This window comes from Panicum hallii, chromosome 4 (assembly GCF_002211085.1).
Source record: "Panicum hallii strain FIL2 chromosome 4, PHallii_v3.1, whole genome shotgun sequence".
NCBI classification, from domain to species: Eukaryota; Viridiplantae; Streptophyta; class Magnoliopsida; order Poales; family Poaceae; genus Panicum; species Panicum hallii.
Window position 1 is genome coordinate 52300784 of NC_038045.1, and position 19929 is coordinate 52320712.

General features: G+C 51.7%; 1 protein-coding gene across 1 annotated transcript; it reads right to left on the bottom strand.

Annotated features, from left to right (window-relative positions):
- Positions 1-450: 450 nt before the first annotated feature.
- Positions 451-5774, bottom strand: LOC112890263 (cellulose synthase-like protein D2). The gene is made up of 4 exons (XM_025957169.1): positions 5408-5774; positions 3946-4951; positions 2658-3465; positions 451-2428 (listed from the first exon to the last, which is right to left on the bottom strand). Exons 2-4 carry the CDS (start codon positions 4902-4904, stop codon positions 671-673), a joined length of 3525 nt encoding a protein of 1174 aa, XP_025812954.1. The 5' UTR covers positions 4905-4951; positions 5408-5774; the 3' UTR covers positions 451-670.
- Positions 5775-19929: the final 14155 nt, after the last annotated feature.

The following is a 19929-nucleotide window of genomic DNA, read 5'->3' on the forward strand; positions in this document are numbered from 1 at the left end:
AGAGGACACGAAGCAAGGCATAATTAGATCACCTGGACTTTAGCAAAGCAGATCTCTTTTTCCAATGTGGAAAAGAAAAACTATAAACGCCAAGACACAGGCATTAGAAGAAGTAACCAGAGAGATGTACAGTTGCACCAAACCTCTCTACCAATCTCTCTCGCTCGTACCAAACCACAAGAAACAATTGCCAAGCTCCGAGCGAGCCTGAATGGGTCACAAAGAAACAGCACGCGCTCTCCTCTGACCTCTTCTCCGCCATGCCGGTGCACGGCACGCCTACAGACAAATCCGCGTGCCCGGTCTTGCAGACCCAGCAACGCCACAGGTGTATCACACAAGCATGCTGCCGAGGAGCATTCGCTGTCCTTGCTGATGTCTTGACACGGTACATGACAGTTCAGAGGAGCCAATGCAGCACAAGCATCCCAATACCCAGCACAGGCACAGTGAAAGAACATGAAAATTTGTACTCGTTTCATGGTCCAGCAGAACCAATTCTCATATCGGAACAGTACAGGGAAAAATTAAAGAACAAAAGAACTATTGTAACCCATGACAGCACTATGGATTTTAACATAAGCACCTAGCCTTTTCAGCAGTCAGAATTCCCCTTCCCGCCAGCGCGAGCAACCGGCACAAAGCAAGAAATTCATGTAATGATGACCGCTCACGGGAACGTGAACGATCCACCGATCTGGGAGTTCTGCGATGGCGGATTGATGGCCACCCACAGCAGCGAGATGGTGATGGACAGGAGGCCAGCCCAGACGAAGACGATGGTCGGCGTCCGGCCCCTCCGCCCCATCAGCCCCTTGGCGAATGGGTACAGGTGGGCCAGCACCCAGAAGCTGAAGAACACGCCGCCCAGGAGCTTGCTCCACTGCGGGATCTCGCTGTAGATGGTCCGGCTGAACCCCACCGCGATGGCGATCAGGTTCACCATCATGATCACGATCGGCGGGATCATCAGTGACGTCCACTTGACAATATACAGGTCGGCGAACTCGTCGTCCACATCGTCACCACCTGACTTGGACGTCAGCGTGAAGGAGATCTCGATGCCAGCAATCACCTTCAGGAGGCCCTGCAGCACAGCGGCGAGATGGGCACTCGTTCCTCCTATCAGCCAGAACTGCTCGTTCCGCCACCATTCCTCCAGGCTGATCCCTGACCACTTGATCTCCAGCACCGCCAGCATGCACAGCGTCAGGGTGATAACCAGCAGGTATGTCAAGAAGGTCACGTTGAGTTGCTTCACGATGAACTGCCCAGAGAAGAGGGACAGCGCCGGCAGGAAGCAGTAGACAATGAGGAAGATTGATGTGAATGGATAGATGCCGACATTCAGGTACGCGATCCTCTGAAGAAACTTCATCTTGCGGCTTGCGAGCAGTGCATTGTTGCGGGAGAAGAAGATTTCCACTGAACCAGTAGCCCATCGGAGCACCTGGTGGAGTCGGTCAGTGAGATTGATCGGTGCAGTGCCACGGAAAGCATCACGCTTGGTGACACAGTACACAGATTTCCATCCACGGTTGTGCATCCGGTACCCAGTGACCACATCCTCTGTAACTGAACCATAAATCCAACCAACACGGTGGCCCCACTCAGTCTTGTCTTCATACCAGCATGAGATGACACTGATGGCCTCAGCAACTGTGGAGGCATCAAGAAGGTCACGTGGCACAGTGAGAGCACCCGGAGGGCGGCCATTCTTGACACCAGGGTGATCAGCTAGCGGACGCCCTTGGAATTCAGCAATTGGAATAGAGTTGATGAGGAAGTTCGAGTTACCAAACTTCTTGGGGAATGATGACATGTTCATTTCATCCTCATCAAAGTCTGCCATCCTCAGAGCACGGGTCTCTTCTGGTGCGGCAGCTGAAGTTTTGACCTTGCGTCTCTGAGGGAAGCAACAGCTGCAGCAGCCACCATGCTCCTTGGTGCGGGGAGGGTCAAATCCATATAGTGCAACACGGCGGAAAAGACAGCCAGTGCCCACATAGACTGGTCCCATGAGACCATCCAGTGCACGCATGTTGACATCAAAGAAGACAGTGTTGTGGTTCGCATACCGATCGGATGGATCAATGCCCTCAAACCGCTGCGGGAACTGGACATAGCCAATACGGTCACCACCACGGTCCATCATGAAGCACATGCCTTCACGGAAAGCTTGGGAGTTGTAAACGTAGTGGTCGCAGTCAAGGTTGAGGATGAACGGGCCATTTGACATCACAGCGGATGAACGGACTAGGGCGTTCATCGCACCAGCCTTCTTGTTGTGGTCATAACCAGGGCGCTTCTCTCGGGACACGTAGACCAACATTGGCAAACGGATGTCGACCTCAGTGAAATCAAGAGGTCTGCCTTCTTCACCAGGGCTGCCATACAAGGGATCATCACTAGGAGGTTTCAACATCACCTGAAGCACAGAGCAATAGAGGTCAGTTGGGTGCCTTTTTTTCCTTGCAGACTACTATAGTAGCAGATTCAATTATATTTCTAATTTGCTGGTACCTAATTTGCTAATTTACCAATACCAAGGGACCAATATATGTACCAGAGATTCTTAAATTCTTAAGTTATGCTACATTCTTTTTATGTATAGAAGCTACATAAATAACAGAATTAGGAGAAGGGAATATGTATACCTGAATTATTCCAGCATGGTCACCACGGGTATGTTCAGCGGAAGGCTGAATCCAGGTACCAGGCCAATGTGTGCCATCAGCCATCCAGGTGGCTTTAGGGATCTTAACAGGCTCCACTGCATCATCAAGAGCAGCTTCTCGCTGCCTTTTCATGGCCTTGATTTCCTCCCTGGCATGGTATGCATCAGAGCGACGGCGGATTGAGTCAGGCAGCCCATTGATCCTGACCTTGAACTCATCATACTCCCTCTTCACCCTCCTTCTGTCCTTGACAAAATCCGGACGCACCTTGTTCTTGTATGGATCCTTCTTCAGGTTGAAGTAGCTCTCAGGATTGCGAGGCTCAATGTTGTGCTTGCGACAGAAAGGAACCCACATGTTGGCAAAGCTTGCAGCTTCAGCCATGGCTTCAAATGTCAGGAGAGCTCCTCCATCATCAGAAACATAGCAAGAAAGCTTCTCCACAGGGTAATCAGCAGCAAGGATGGAGAGGATAGTGTTTGCTGTGACCAGTGGAGGTTCTTTCTCTGGATCAGCAGTGGACACAAATATATCAAGCCCTGGTAGATCTGATCGTCCAGTAGGGTTTGACGGAGTTGGAGTCTCAAACTTGTCTTTCAGGACAGCAAGGTCGGTTGCTCGGTTCACAGGGCACAGCTTTGGCAACTGATCGAGTAGCCATGAAAAGCCAAACCAGAGTTCACAAACAACAGACATGCCCCACAGCCACATTGCGTCCTCATTTTTGTGCTTAATTCTCCATGCAAGGAACAGACCAAGGACGGCCATACGGATAAGAATCAGAAGTCTGCGGGAAGCAACAAAACAAGGTTAATCTACAGAACGATGTTATGAAACAATTGTGTATCCATGGGCAGGACTCAATGGAAACGTGTGTGCCAATGCAAGTATCTACCGCGCTGTTGAGGATATCAAAAGGCACAAGTTGGGGGAGCCTTCAGCAATTTCAACAACAAAAACATACAAAATTGAATACAGTACTAAGCATTAAGTTCATAGGTTTGGAAGATAGTAAGAGATCTGAAGGAGGAGCACAGATCTAAGTATCTAACAGCCCACCTAACCCACTAGTTTATTCAACAGATGCTACAACATAACAACTGGGAATAATCTACACATCCAGGTCTAACCAAAGTTTGACTAACAATCAGAGTAGTATATTTTGAACATAAATAAAATCAAATGGATCATAGACAGAACAATGAATTTCAAATCTGATGATCAAAGTAGTCTTCTATGTGCACATGAACACAATCAAGATTGATACCTGTATGGGCTAAGGACGCCAGCAGGGATGGAAAGCTTCCGAGTGAGCGGCCTCCATGGCTTGGTGGTGAACTCAGCTGGCTGGCCGTCAGCTCCACCTAGCCCGCCTCCACCACCACCACCACTCTCCACCTCATTCTCCTTGGGCCATATGGCATTGCCATACCCATATGTCCCTTTCGTCTCAAAGAGCCACCGGTTGTGATCCCAGTCCCCAGTCTGGCTCCTGGTCATTGCCTTCTGCGACCGCATTATCGACAGCCGCCTCTCCATCCTGGAGGCTGCAGCTCCACCGGCACCAGGCGGGGGCGGCAGCGACAGGGTGGCCCTCGCTCCAGCGGCGCCACCGACCACATCCTCCAGCTCCGTGTTCTTGTACGGCTCCTTGCAACCAGGGCAGACGGCACCGCCGTTCTTGACCGCGTCGCCGAAGCACTCGGCGCAGATCTTGAAGTCGCACTCGCAGGGGAGGATATCCTCGCCGCGCTCGTCGCTCATGACTTTGGCGTCGCATCCGTTGATGGCGCAAGAGGATCCCTTGGCGCCGGCCATCTGCGGGTGGCTGGCCTCGGACTCGATGACCTTGTCCATGAGGTGGGCGCGCGTGACGCTGTTGAAGCCGCCGGTGAAGAGCGAGTTGGAGACGTACTGCTCCTCGACGCGGGCGGAGATGGCCGGGTCCATGGGCTGGTTGTCGGGGGTGGCCGGGATGTGGACGTGGTAGTTGTGGAACTCCTGGTGGTCGGGCGAGAAGTCGCCGCCGAGCTCGCTGTCGAGGTCTTCGCGGGAGTAGCTGACGTAGCGGCCGGAGTGGGTGCGGCGGGCGAAGGTGACCATGGGGCGGTCGGCGCCGGGGGCCTGGGCGCCGCGGCCGTCCTCGCCGGAGTAGGACATGCGCGAGAGGCGGCTGCTGTTGCTGTGGCGGAGGCCGCCGCCGCCGCCGCCGCCGTTGGAGGCCATCGCGTCCGTTTCAGGGAAGCCGAGCTACGGATCGGTCAGTGGTTGATCTGCGCGAGCAGTAACAAATAAGATTAAGCTTCAGAAATTGGGGAAGATCGAGCGGCCTTTTCCTTTCACACGCATGTGAGAGGTAAAAATGGAAGATTTTGGTTAAAGATCACGACTTCCCCCGTGGAAAAGCAGCAAATCAGACAGGGATCGAGAAATCCGGCCGGAATCCCGGGTAAAGATTCAAACTTGGGCAGCGAAACGACACACAGGAATGACGGGGCCGCACGAATCTGACGACAAAAGGCGCAGTCCGAAGCAAGAAAGAAGCATGAGCAGAAACCCCACCCAAAAATAAATAAAAATCCCAACTTTATCAACTGATGAGAAATCCCCGGCGATTACCGAAACCACGCAACACTCCCACAGACGGATGAACAAATCGAGAAGCAGCCACCCACAAGGCCACAAATTCAGATGCCAGAACAGAAGAGGTAGTACCAGCGGGTTCTTACCATTCGACTCCGAACCGAGGGCGGGTCAAAGGCGCAAGCAGGAGGGAGAGAGTAATGGCGGCGTGTGGTGCTCCTCCTCCTCCTCCTCCTCCTTGAATGGACTAGCCTCTGAAGGAACTGAAGGGAGAGGAGGGGACAGGCCGGCGGTGGCAATGAGGGAGCTCTGGGGACACGGAGCAAGGGTGGAGTACTAGTAGTAGTGGGGATCGGAAGGAGTGGATTTGGTGAGCTCCGAGCACCGAGTGGGGAGGAGAAGACGAAGTCCGCAGGAAGCAGCAGGGAGGAAGAACGAGTACGCGGAGGAAAGGGAGGGGGGAACACGCATCCAATCGCTTGCATCACATGGGATTGGAGAGACGAGGAGGCGGTGCCAAAAAAATTCAAACGAAAGGGAGCGGCCTGCCTGATTGTTTTTTTTATTTGGTAGGAATGGTTCTTTGTTTATTTATTTATTGAACGCTTCCTTCCCGTTAAAGCCTCTTTCGGCTTGGCTCATGCATGGGAAAAGAGAAGCTGTCTCTGTGCAAGCAACGCAACGCGCAACGCAACTGTGGAAGCGCGTCCATGCCGTGCAAGAGCCAGCTGGCGGCGGTCAGCTCTCTGCTGCCTGCCTTCTTTGTTTAGGATTTTTCTTTTTCCCCTTTTTTCTATAGATATATGTTGTGCTGAGAGGGCAGAAAGGATTGCCGGAAACATTGGCATCAGGTGACGTGGCCACGGCACCCTGTCTATTATTGAGTCCTATGTAAGAGTGCCCAAAACTCATTCCTAATAAACAGACATTTATTAGGAAAATCAGGCTCCAACAGTTTCTAAAACTTAACTCCCAATCGGTGATTCCCTGCGAGACTAGCTCCGAAATCGTGAGAAGCGGCCGCCACACGCTGGGATCCTCCGTCCGGGTGGCGGCGTCATGGAAAAAATGTTTGGCCCGAGGAGGAGGACCGCAAGCAGCTTCACTGGGCAGCAGGGGCGGTGCCAAATTCTGGGCCCGCCCCTGCTGGGCAGGACCGCGGTAGAGGCAACTATCGAGAGAGAAGAGATGACGTAGAAATAAATGACCCATTCGCGGTGACAGAGATGCGAATGAGAGAGACGATTCCCCGAGAGTATGCAGCTAGCAGCTAGTGCCCCCTTTAGATCGCAAATCTTTATAATTTTTTGGAACTTTTTGCTACTGTAGCGTTTTCGTTTGTATTTGACAAATTTTATTTAATTATGGACTAACTAGGCTTAAAAGATTCGTCTCGTGATGTACAATTAAACTGTGCAATTAGTTATTTCTTTTACATACATTTACTCATGTGTCCCAAAATTGATGTGATGGAGAGAGAGTGTAAAAAGTTGGAAGTTGGAAGGGATCTAAACAAGGCCTAGCTTCTTTTTTTACCGGAAGCGCAGTAGGTAGATTCAGTTTCAGTGCTAGCTGTACGACAAACAAGTAATTTTAGTATAATTAGAAACTCTACACCGGTACGTATCGTACCCCTCTATTTTTATTTATAGAAAAAATAATAACATTTACAGTACTAAATTTGTTTCATTGAATTCACCATGAAATATATGATGATAGTGCATATATTGGATAGTATAATTGTTGCTATATTTTTCTATAGACTTGATCAAAATTAGCTAAAATAAATCTAATACGATATATAAATAAAAATGGAGGGAGTACCCGTAAAGCTTGGACAATAGAAAAGAAAGAGGTCCATTTGTGATGACGTGGCACATTTTAATATTTTTGGGAACTAAAAGTAGAATCACTGATGGGTGCTTTTTTACCTAAAATGTTTTGGCAAGGTACCAATATATATAGAGTATTGGGAGTAAAGATATTAGAAATTCTTGGAGATGCTCTAAGGATTTGCTTGAAATCCATGGCTTGGCATGGCAAGGATTTGCTGGTGGTCCATGTGAAATTCACAAATAACTCTAGCAGCGCGCAAGCTTTTTAACCGTATTGGTCTGTCTAGTAGCACTCCAATTCTAGAAAAATAACTTCACTCCGCTGACTTTAGTTTTTTTCAGCTCCACTCTAGGAACTCTAGAAAAATAAGGAGAAATAAAGAGTGGGTCTGGCTATTTAGCTGATTAGATGACTCCAGCACCAGAAAAGAGAGACTTTGCGAGGAATAGTCTGTCTTGTCCTTTCTTGTTTTTCGCGCTACAGTGCCGACCAGCTACCAACGATCGCTACATACAAAAGTACTTTGTAAAACGAGAATAATATTTCGTTTGCATAGATAATTTGCAAGTTCACATGCAAAATGAGAAAATAAACTTTGTTGACTAGTTCCAAGCAAGAGAAAGTGCGGTGGCCAGCTCATCACGAAATACATCTGTAGTCGGAGCGCGTAGATTGCGGATGTTGACCGATCGGACGCCAATGATGAAACGATATATTTGTTATATCTTTCCGGTATTGTTGGTGTGAAAATAGGATCACGATCAAAACCAACGAAATCTTCATCCTCACCTCCATGCTCCCGAATAAAATTATGAAGGACCATGGTTGCCACAACAATCATCTTTTGCTTGTACATAGGATAGGATGGCATATTGTAGAGAATTTGCCATTTTATTTTTAATAATCCAAATGATGGTTCAATGACATTCCGGATGGATGAGTGCACGCGATTGAATGTTTCCATTGGAGTTTTAGGTTCTGTACATCTATGTCATTCCTGACATATGGTACCTTTCACCCTTGTATGGAGCAAGGTATCTAGGACGATTAGGATATCCTGCGTCCACAACATAGTATTTACCTATACATAGATAAAAAAAATAAATTAGTAATCACTATTATTGTAAATAAATATGGTTGTAATCATGATTAACATATGGTACCTTGTGGAGAATGTGGGTAGAATGTTTCGTCCACTTTGATTGCATTGTATAGAACACTTGATACCCAGGACGATTGGGATATCCTGCGTCCACAACATAGTATTTACCTATACATAGATAAAAAAAACAAGTTAGTACTCGCTATTATTGTAAACAAATATGGTTGTAATCATGATTAACATATGGTACCTTGTGGAGGATGTGGGAAAAATATTTCGTCCACTTCGATTGCATTGTATAGAACACTTATGTCATGCATAGCTGCGGCTGTCCCGTGGAAACATACGTGAAGCGCATATCAAAGTCATGTATTGTTAGAATATTTTGAGTAGGTACATCGGTTTTGCCAATATATCTTACTTGATCCTCAGGTGAGAGAGAGACTCGAATATGAGTGCCATCAAGTGCACCAATGCAATTTTTGAAGTGTGGATAAGCACATCATCTGTTATCCTCTTGTGGGTAGTGGGAAAGTTCAGATTTTTTGTCCTAATGAAATCACTCGCCATAGCCATCGTAGCATTAAGAACCTCATCAAATTTTCTACTAATGGTTTCTTCCTAGTGCTTATCTACTAGTAGCATTAACAACCATTCTCAAATTGCAAGATATTGAAAATTTGGTAAAGAACATTTTGTACATACCAACATCTCTTGCTTTCTTTTTTCCTGCAGTATGTTTGTTGGGTTCGGCGGAACCTTCACCAGCAGAGGCCACTTAACGGGTCTAGGCACCCGAGGGTCCTCAACGGGTCCACTTCCTGCTGGTATTCTGGCTATGCCCAAGACCGTACCTAGAACGGACGATCGTCCTCGTGGGCTGTGACTTCGTCCAGACCGCCTAGGCATGTGACCCTGACCGGCCGTCCGGTCGGAGAGAACCTGGCTTACGTCCCCGATCGAGGGGATGCTCGGGGACTGGGTCCGTACCATGGCTCCGACTCACGTCCCAGACCAAGCTCTGCCATACACGCGGCTCTATCCCTGACTGGCGAGGCCAAGGCCAGCCAGACCTTGCGTACTGGCAGGCTCCGGGAGCAGGTGCGGCGAATAAGGATGCATGCCGAAATCAACTTGCCGCACGGGACCAACCACTCCTTCCACAGGATTACAGTCCCCCTTACTGCCACTACAAGGGGACACTATTCACCTGTCCGTCCTCGCAAAGAGACAGGATGCAACGTCATCACAACGCGGAGGGCACGCTCCCATCATGATGAAATGACAGGGCATAACGCTGAGGATGAAGTGTGACTACCGTACCGTACCTACCAGCGCACGCAAACCTCTCCGACTAGCAAAGCACGACGCATAGGGATAGAACAAGACGGCCACTCCATGACGTAGGACTTAGGCGGTGGCTGCCCGAGGACCCCGACTGACGGAGTTGACGGTCCCGACTGACAGAGCTGACGACCCCAACCGAGTTGCGGGGCAAGGAAGCCCTCCCCCCCTCCCCTCTCTATATACCATTCCCCTATAAGGAGGACCCCTGGACTATAAAAGGGAGGGTCAGCCGCCTAGGAAAGGGGACCAGACCGAAATCCAAATGATTCATTCTCACTCGAAAGCTCGTAACTACCCAAACTCTCACGAGCACCCGGGCTCAAGTAATATATCCGACCGACCCCCGACTGGACGTACGACAAGATTTCCTGAACCAGTATAAATCTTGAGTCATTGTGTGCTAGGCCACCTCCGATCACAACGCTCGACATGCACTTCGAATAGATTTAGCTGCTGTCCATTTCTGTAACCGACACCACTGCATGACCATCACCTCAAACATCGCCTCCATGGCCGGCCTGGCCAACCCCCCCGCCAGCCGCGCCACTGCCCTAGCTAGGCCCCTAGCCGCCACGGCCACTGCCCGCGCCAGGGCCACGGCCTCCTGGCTGGCCACAGACGCGTCTAGCCACCTGGCTGCCCTCAAGGGCGCTAGGGTCGGCCGGCACCAGCGGGATGAAGGGGGTCCGGCCCCGTGAGGAAGGAGCGGAGGCTGTTCCTGCCATGGATTTGAAGAAATTGTGATAGAAAAGAAGAAAAATTGAAGGGGATTTATAAGGAGTTAGACCACAATACCTATATCGGAAGAGAGAACATCTTCTTGGGGATCCATTCCGCATGAGAGAAGAGGCCGCTGCTGCCAGAGAAGAAGGGCACGTTCTTTTTTTTCATGAAGCGGTAAGTTGTGCAATGAGTAGCAGTGGTGGGTAATTTTACCCAAACTTCATAACAGGTTCTATAACAAGTGTTTTTGGAGCACTCCTTGAAAAACATGGAGTTGACCCCAATTCCAGATTTTTTTCATGGAGTTTCCGGATCTGGACGTGTTTGGCAGGCAGTTCGTGGAGCGGAGACGTGTTTGGCAGGCAGTTCGTGGAGTGGAGCTAGAAAAGATGAAGTAGAGCTCTTCCAAACACCCCCTATCATTTCATACTGAATCATCAAGAAACCCGAATAACATTTTTTTTAAAAAAAAGAAACCAGAATAACGCGGCGGTTTTCATTGTTTGTAGGTGATGGATTGATTTTTTGTACTGGCCCCATCAGTGGCGGAGCTGCAGGGTGGTCCAGATGGGCCGCGGCATACCCTAAGGCTCAGCCCACCAAGGACCACCCCAGCGGCCCAGCCGGCCAGCCCACCAAGGACCTGGCAGTATGGCACCTCCCCCCACAGGAACCGGAGCCTCCACAGCTCCACTCCTGCAGCGCCGTCCACAGTCCGCCCCGTCCGTTTCTCTTTCTCCTGCCGCGTCCTCGAGTCTCGACGGCGGTCGGCGGACGGCCTCGCCTGCTCGCCAAGCTCCGCGCCTCCGCCTCCACGTAAGCCACGCCGCCGGGGGAGGAGGGATCGCCTGAGGCCCGCCCGATTTCGCGCTCCTAGCGCGGAACTTCTCCGTCGTCGTCGACCCCGCGTCCCGCGGCGGCGCGGCGCCGTGCTGCGGCCTGCGGGGCACCGCCGACGCCCGGTTCGCCAATCGCCATCACCGCCTCGCCTGCGACATCCTGGTCGCCGCCTCGGCGGACGCTCCGCCAAGTGCCGAAGTGCGTCCCTCGTCCCCCACTTCATTTTAATTTCAGATCACGATATGTAGAGTCAGGGGTGTCCATTCAGCTTATAAATATTGGAAATAATCGTAGTCTCTCTTTTCTTGGTGATCTATTGCAGTATTGCACCTCGAATCCTCGATGCGTAGATTTTCTTATTATGTTACTCCTAGTCAGTACAGTGAGAACTGAGAAGTCCAGTTATTGTGTACTTAGGTGCCCAAGTAGTCCTTTGGGGGGTCTTCCTGGCTTGTATTACCAAGCACTCTAGATTTCTAGTAATAGTAGTTGCTTGCTCTGCACTTCTTGAATTGTTAGGCAATGTGTGATGATGACTTTGGGTTACTAACTTACTATGTTGTTATATGTGCACTACTTGCGCTTCCAAGTTTGTTTGTTAACCTGAGCTTCTTTTTTGGTTGTGGATTTTAGCACTATCTTTACATAACAGGTGTGGAATATATGCTATTTACCGAATTTTTACCGAATTGTTTACAAAACTATATATATATTTTACTGAACTGCATATGAAAATTTTGTTCCGGCATACCCTATACAAAAATCCTGGCTCCGCCACTGGGCCCCATCACCATCAGATATATAGCAGCTGCGCTGGGGTCGATCAATTCGCTTGCAACGCGCAAGTAGTTTTAATTTGGTGCTTTTGACCGACCGACAACAGATGGTGGTGGACAGGTCGTTTTTTTTTTGAAACATGGACAGGTTATCGGTTTGGTTGAAGGCCGGCCGGGCCGGCTTTGGCGTTGGACTGCAGCATGATGCATATATAGGTGTATCAGCAAATGGCACTAGATCAAGGCTATCCATCCAATTGCTTTGCTTTGCTGCTCGCCAGCACACCAGACCTGAGACCAGAGCAACAAGCAGAAACGACACTAGTATCGTAGTATCCGCACTGTACTGACCGGAGAGCCTGCGTTGCCTAGGTTGTATTGTATTTATTGTACCTGTACCTCGATGGATTGATCTTGTCCTGGCGTGCCTTCCTTGGATATCTATCCATTGATTGATGAACTAATAAATAAGCTTGTTCAGCATCCCGGGCCGGCTGGCTGATCGAAGATGCATGGCCGGTCGTCGATCTAATCCAAACCTCAATGCAAAAGGTTGCGTGTGTGTCTATATATATATATATATATCTCTTATGTAGTGTAGCCATTGTTCTATTCTATCTGCATTGTAAGTAATAAGTATACGACAACTGCACTTGTGGTGTTCAGAAAGAAGAGTGATCGAGCTTACACACGTACTCAAGGCCGGATACCGTCAGAGTGTGTGTGTATGACAAATTTTATCTATACTTGCTGGTAGTAAACTGGTCGTAGCACCTCAAAGACGTGGCCTTCTTCCTTTCGTTCCACCACGATTGCCGTACGTACGACGTGAATAGTCGCGGCGATGTAGATTAGCAAGTTCTCGCCTGGTTGGGGAGCTGCCAGGATGGATGGCGGCTGCAAGTGGTGTTTGAGATCTTGTAGCGTCTGGTTTGCCTTCTCGGTCCACTTAAACTTGTGGTGGTGCTTGAGCAACTTGAAGAAGGGTAGACCCCTTTCTCCAAGTCGGGAGATGAATCGGTTCAGAGCTGCCATGCAGCTAGTGAGCTTCTAGACGTCCCTTAATCATCTTCGGAGCATCCATGACTGTGATGGCGTTAATCTTCTCTGAATTTGCTTCGATCCCGCGGTGATTGATAATGAACCCGTGTAGTTTGCCTTGAGGCAAACCAAAGACATATCTTGTCTGGTTGAGCTTCCATCGAAACCGTCGCAAGCTATTGAAACTCTCTTCAAGATCAGATGAACTCGTCGTGGGACCTGATTTTAATGGCCACATCATCCACGTAAGCTTCAACGTTGCGGTTTAGTTGGTCCGTGAGGCACAGTTGGATGGTCCGTTGATAGGTGGCTCCTGCGTTCTTCAACCCGAAAGATACTGTAGTATAAGCATATGCTCCAAAGGGGGTGACGAACGTCGTTTTGATCTGGTTCTTCTCCTTGAGAGCTATCTGATGGTAGTCCGAGTAGCGGTCGAGGAAGGAGAGCAAGACGCAGCCAGCCGTGGAGTCGATGACTTGGTCGCTGCGTGGGAGAGTGAATGGATCCTTCGGGCAGTGTTTGTTGAGATCAATATAATTCACGCACATCCTCCATTTATTATTATTCTTTTTAGTACAAGCACAGGGTTGGCTAACCACTCGGGGTAATAAATTTCTTTGATAAAACTAGCCGCGAGTAGTTTTGCTAGCTCTTTCTTGATGGCCTCCCTCTAGTCGGGGACGAAGCGTCGCAGTCGTTGCTTTTTCGGAATGGCTTTAGAGTTGACTTTTAGGCAATGCTCAATCAACTCCTTGGGCACCCCTGGCATATTTGCTGGTTTTCACGCGAATATGTCTCGGTTAGCCCTAAGGAAGTAGATGAGCACGCTTTCCTATTTGTCGCCTATGCCGCCCCTGATCAAAACGGTTTTAGACGGGTCGCCCTCTTGCAGCTGGATAGTCTTGATGCTGAAGTCGCTGGGGTTAGGTTTAACCCTCGACTGGCTTGGTCGCTGGTTGGAGATCTCCATGTCCGTGTTGGTCTGATGCAGAGCGACCGCGTGTAATTCTGCAGATGGCTCTGGCACGTGTGAAGATGTGGCGTACTCAATCGTCTCCTGGTCGCAGTCGTACGACTTCTTCATGTCACCACGGAGTGTGAGTACGTCTGTCTTGCCTGGCATCTTGAGTAGCAGGTAGATGTAGTGGGGCATGGCCATGAATTTGTCCAATGTCAGTGTGCCAAGGATGGTATGGTACGACGAGTCAAAATCCGCCACCTTGAACTTAATGTACCCGGTGCGGTAGTTGTATTTTATCCCGAAGCTAACTGGTAGGACCACTGACCCGAGTGGTGTAGCCGCGTTACACGGAATGATGCCGTAGAAAGGAGCTTTGCTTGGAGTGAGCATCTTGGAGATGTCCAGTCCCATCTTCTCGAGAGTACTCGCGAGAAGCAAGTTGAAACCGCTTTCACCATCGATAAGTACTCGGATGAGTTGTGAGCCCGCTATGACAGGATCTAGAACGAGCGAAAATTTTCCCAGCTCAGAGAAGCTGGTCCATTGATCATCCCTGGAAGAAGAGATTGGGATCTCGCTGTATCTCGGAGGCCTTGTCGTGGCTGGCTCCACGGAGAGTATTTCGCGCAGGGTTAGCTTCTGCGCGCGCTTGGAAGGGAATACGCCGTCTCCACCGAAAATGATGTTGATGATATTTTTTGGATCCTGGAAGTCTTGAGCCTCCAACTTGTCACCCCCTCTTCGTCATCCTCCTTTTCCTTTGGCTTTCCTGCTTGGGGGAGGGGTGGTGCATTGAGTGATTTTCGGATGGTGACGCACTCGAAGAGTATATGCCGCGACTTCGGGTGTATCGGGTATTGCTTATGCATGACTTGCTCGTAGTCCGAGTGGTTGTTCCCCAAGCCACGACTTTTTTTTCTGGCTTGTGCTTTCAGGTGTTTTTCGAGTGGTTCCACTGGCTTTTGTTGTAGTGGCCATTGCCATTGCAATTGCCTTGCTTATTGTGGTTGCGTTTGGGGAAGCGATTGTTTTCCTCATCCTCCTGGTTAGCCCACCTTGCCTTCATGTCACGCAGCTCCACGGCAGTAGTCGGGCGGTTGTGCCCGAAGTCGTGGTACATGTTCTTCGAGAAGAGACCGTGATTGGAAGCAACGGATGACGTCCTCATCGGTGATGTTGGTGATGGTGGCGCGCGTCTCAAAGAAACACCGTGTGTAAGATCTCAGGGTCTCGTTCATCTCATGCTTCACCTGAGACAAGTCATGGCGAGTACCCGCTCTGACTATGGATCTTTGGAAGTTGTCGATGAAGAACCGTTTGAGGTCCTCCCACGAGTCGATGGAGTTTGGCTTGAGGCTTTCAAGCTACGTGAGGGGCACGGGCTTCAGAGCCACCGGGAAGTAGAGAGCTTTTGTACAGTTAGATCACCGAAATTTCAATAGGGACGGGATAGCAACGAAACTGCTGACGTGAGTCCTGCTTACCGTTATAATTAGGGATTCCGACTGGTTCGAAGTTCGTGGGGATTCCGACATATTATAGAAGATGTATGCTACGTAAGCAATCCCATATATTCGGGTCTGACACCTGCTGCGCTCGCGCTGTCTGCCATCACCACCGCCATTCGCCGCGAGCCGCCCACCCGACCTCCCAGCCATCGACCGCTGCGAGTTGTGCCGCTTGAGCTCCATGCCGTCGCTACCTGCTTGTACTTCACCTGTGCGCACACCTGCCTGTTAGCATGCAAGCATAATATCGTCCAAACCATCATGGAGAGAGGAGATATAGGATGGGAGATGTGCAGCAGACAGGGGACGGAGAGGAAGAGAGAAGAAAAGAGGTGAGGCAGAAGATGACAAGTGTAACATTCCATGTTAAAATTTATAGGAATTGTTTAACAAAATTTGGGAATTTCAAAAAATTTTGTGAAAGGATTTGGATCGAATGGTTATTGCATCTTATCTGTTTTGGATTTCGAATTTGTTGGATTTGATTGTGTGAGATTTGAATTTGAAAAGGACATTCAAATTCAAATCTATTTACTAAACCCTAACACCCCTACCGGGCCGCAAGCCCACCACCCGAGCAAACCCGAGCCCAACTCCCTTTTCCCTTTCCTTTCTTCCCCCGCGTGCGAGCCAGCCCACGTCACCGGCCCAGCCCAGCACCGGGCACCCTCGCGACGCCCCCCTCCCGTTCACCCGGGGCAGCTGACAGGCGGGTCCCGCTTGTCAGCTTTCCCCTTCCTCGCCTCCGCCGCGACCCCGGCTCGCTCCGCCCCGCGTCGCCGCCCGCTCCCGCGTCGCGACAGGCGCCGTAACCGCCCGCCTTCCCTTTTTCCCTTTCTTCCCCGGCCGCGGCCCCGCTCCCCTTGCGTCACCCGGCAGCCGCGCCTCCCTGTCCCCGCTCCGCGACAGCCGCCGCGACCGCCCGCGCGCGCTCCACCTTTTCCCCGCCTCGGCCGCCCGCGCTGCCTAACCCTTGAGCCGCTCGATGGCCGCCGCGTGGCCGTGGCACGGACGCCGGGCATCACCGCCCTCGGCGCCCGAGCCCGCGCCACAAACCCTAGAGCCGCCCCCTTAAGAACCCGCCGGCCGCATCGCCCTAAACCCTAACCGCCCGAGCCTTGCTCTTTTCCACCGCCGCCGTTGCCCGAGGTGAAGAGAGAGGAGAGGAGGAGGAGAAGGGGAAGCGCCGCGCGAGGAGGAGCCCGAGGACGACTACACCGCCGCCGCCCGGAGCTGCGCGAGGAGGAAGACGCCGCCCCACGCCGGAGCTTCACCGAGCCGGCGCCCCGATCGTCTACGTCGACGTCCCCGCGCGACCTGCACTGCTCCGACTCGCCGGCGTCAGCTCGTCACCGCACCGCGCACCCACACCGACGAGCCCACCGGTGAGCACCCCGGCCGCCGCCCATTTTTTCCCCTTCCCCGTTGCTGCCGGCCGAGCCGATGAGCCCTCTGTAGGAGCCTTAGGAACCCCACTTCCCTTTCCGGCCGCCGTGCCGCTTTTCTTGCAGGGGCCCGTCGCGCCGCTTCTTCCCCCGCTGCCGCCGTCGCCCCTCGCCGCCGCGTCGTGCCGCGGACCCGGGTCGCCGGTGCTCCGCGCACGGCACGGCCACGCCGCGGCCCTGGGATGCCAGGCCTCGCGCGCGTGCGTGCGCACCCCGAGCCCGAGCCATGCCGTGCTGCAACCCTGCCTTGGCCCCAGCTTCGCCACGCCCGCGCCACGGCTCCGCCGTGCGCGTCCACCCCCGCGACGCGAGCGCGACGTCGCGTTCGCGTCGCGACCCGGCCGTTGAGGCCTTCTCCCGAGCACCTTTCGGGCGCCACACACACGCACTCACACACACTCGCGTTTGCTGCACAGGATCCGGGCCGCCACACCGGATCCCGCTGTCGCTGGCGCCTGGGCCCGACCTGTCAGAGAGGAAAAGGAAGCGACGCCGCCGGCCCGCGAGGAGGAGGAGACGAAGCGCCGGCCCAGCCAGAAGGAAAGAGAGGGAGAAGAGAAGGCCCAGCCCGTGGAAGAAAGGAAGCCGGCCGCGGAGCGAGCCGAGCCAAGACAAGCCGCAGGCCGAGCTGCACCGCGAGCCGAGCCAAGCTTAACCGGGCCTCGAGCCGGCCCAATTCCCTTTGAGCCCAATAAGAAACCGAACCCCTTTTTTTTCTCCTTTTACCCGGCCTGACCCGTGGGGCCCATCCGTCAGCCTCGGGCTGAGGCTGACCGGTGGGGCCCGCTGACCGTGGACCCTGTGACCCTTGACCGTTGACCGTTGACCGGTCAACGTTGACCGGTCAACGCTGACGTCAGCAGGGCCCACTGCTGACGTCATCATCCCGGACCCCCTCTGCTGACGTCATGCTGACGTCAGCATGCCACGTGGCACACCCTGGTGCTGCCACGTGTCCCTGTTTTCAGGTTTTCTTTTCTGAAAATCCTTTATTAATTTCAGAAATAGGTTTTTCCTTAGAAAATTCATAATAAATTATCCGGACCTCCGAAAATTATGAAACCAGTTTCATAATTCTTCTAAAATCATGAGCCACCCGTTAGAGTAGGTTTTGTGATGATTTGGATCTTATTTGCAACCTTTTGTGCACTTTTGCACTTTGGACCCTACTCTTACTCGTATTTACGAATAGGACCCGTCCGCGAGGAGCTGACCGACGACCAGGACTACCCGGAGACTCAGGAGGACTTCGAGGAGACGCCAGGTTCACGCCCATCTACGAATTGAACTCCTATTAGACATTTGCTCGTAGAAATGCTATTGCTGTATGTGTATATATATATATATCGAGATAAACCTGCATGGCCTCTTTACGATCCATACTCCTTGTCAACCCATCTTGAATTATTTATTATACGATATGCCTTGTAAATCCTTGAAAGTGTAGGTGTGGGATATGGGCGGATAGTCTTGGCGTGTGTGGAGAGGTTCCTATCAGGAGTTGGTGATTAGGGCTTAGCCGGGAGTGGGCGACCCAACTCGATCGCGGATCGAGGGCTTGGGGTGTGTATCTTGGCACACCCTACGGAGTACCTGTGGCGGGTACAGTTTTGTTACGTGTTGAGGCGTTTGGGGCACCCGTTAAGGGTGCAGTTGCGGACCACCGTGGTGGATACGCGTGTGACGAAGATGCCCGCTCCGGCAGATAAGGACCGGGTGAGAGTAACCATGACTTGTGGGACTTTGTAAGCGTGCACACCACTTACCCATTATGAGGGTGGGCCCGGTCCGGATTTAGCAAGCGCGGTACCAAGCCGGTAGGAGGATCGAGTATCGGTGCAGGGGAAGGAGGTGCTGACCTCACGTTCCCCGAGACGCATGGGAGGCTTCACAGTCCCGGGGCGACCTCTCGCGGGAGGATGCGCCCAAGACCCGGGAAAGCCGGATGGTGCCGTGGCTCCTATTTCCGTTTCGTAGACCGGTGTTTCGTATACTAGTCGGCTGATCTCCGGCTAGTGTCGATTCGAGTGGGACCAGGTGTACAACCCCTGCAGGGTGAAAACTATACGTATAGCCGCGTCCTCGGTTATGGACATCCCTACTCCTCTGTTGCTCTTATTAGTTAGTGTTACTCATGATTTCTACCTCCCTCTAGAATATTGTCCTGCCAGGGGGCAGTTGAGATGCGAGGAGAGGGAGTTCTCGCATCGACTCGGTGGTGTTGGAAGGTGTGTGTGACCGGGAGTCCGGGATGCCGGAAGGGCCCGAGTCAGGAATGAAAGGAGATGTGTATTCTTATATATGTATTATATTGCATGCATAGGGAAACCCCCAGCTTTACCCTTGAATTCTGTTATATCCGTAGTATAGACCACATAAAGCTTGCATACGGATGGTGACGTGAACCTATCCCATTCCTTGGGGATAGCCTGGTACGATGCAGGATCCGACCCGGAATTCGACCCCAACGACGACGGATGGTACGACTGAGGCCCGAGCCACGCTCAAGTCGCCTGTGGAGGTGGAACCCGAAGATGGAAGGACGGCCGAAGACCTAGCTACCGCTATGCGCTTTCTGCTTGTTCGATTTAGCCGAAAGGCTTGTAATAAATTCCGTACTACAGATCCTCTGGATTTATGTAATAATTAAACCCGTGATTGACCTTTTTATGAGCATGACTGTGATATTATGCCTGAAATGAGTTCTGTATGTGATAGCGCTTGATCCAGGGACTATCACGACGATACAGGGAGTCGGATTCCTCGATACGGGAATCCGGTTCGTTTCAGTTGGTATCAGAGCCATGCTTGACCGTAGCACGAGCCTTAGACATGGTCGGTAGACCTAGGGAAATCTATACGATTCCATCCACTTATTATAAAACCTTGGACTACTTTCCGTTGACACCTTGACTCAGTTTCCCCCACTCTTGAGTACTCTCTTACCTACGCTGACTCAATTCTCGCGTTCCTACGCAGGGTAGCAACCGCGATGGCAACCACGATGGAGAGCGTGACCCACGACCTCGCGCTGTACGAGGAACCACAGAGAGGCGTCTTCAGGTGGTTCGAGCGTGTGGTGGAGCACA

Bases quoted from the DNA above. Each gene is read 5' to 3' on its own strand.
- LOC112890263 (XM_025957169.1), bottom strand. From the start codon at position 4,904: ATGGCCTCCAACGGCGGCGGCGGCGGCGGCGGCCTCCGCCACAGCAAC. The intron at 3,466-3,945 runs GTATCAATCTTG...TGCTTCCCGCAG, and splicing joins GGCGTCCTTAGCCCATACAG to ACTTCTGATTCTTATCCGTA. The intron at 2,429-2,657 runs GTATACATATTC...TCTGTGCTTCAG, and splicing joins ACCATGCTGGAATAATTCAG to GTGATGTTGAAACCTCCTAG.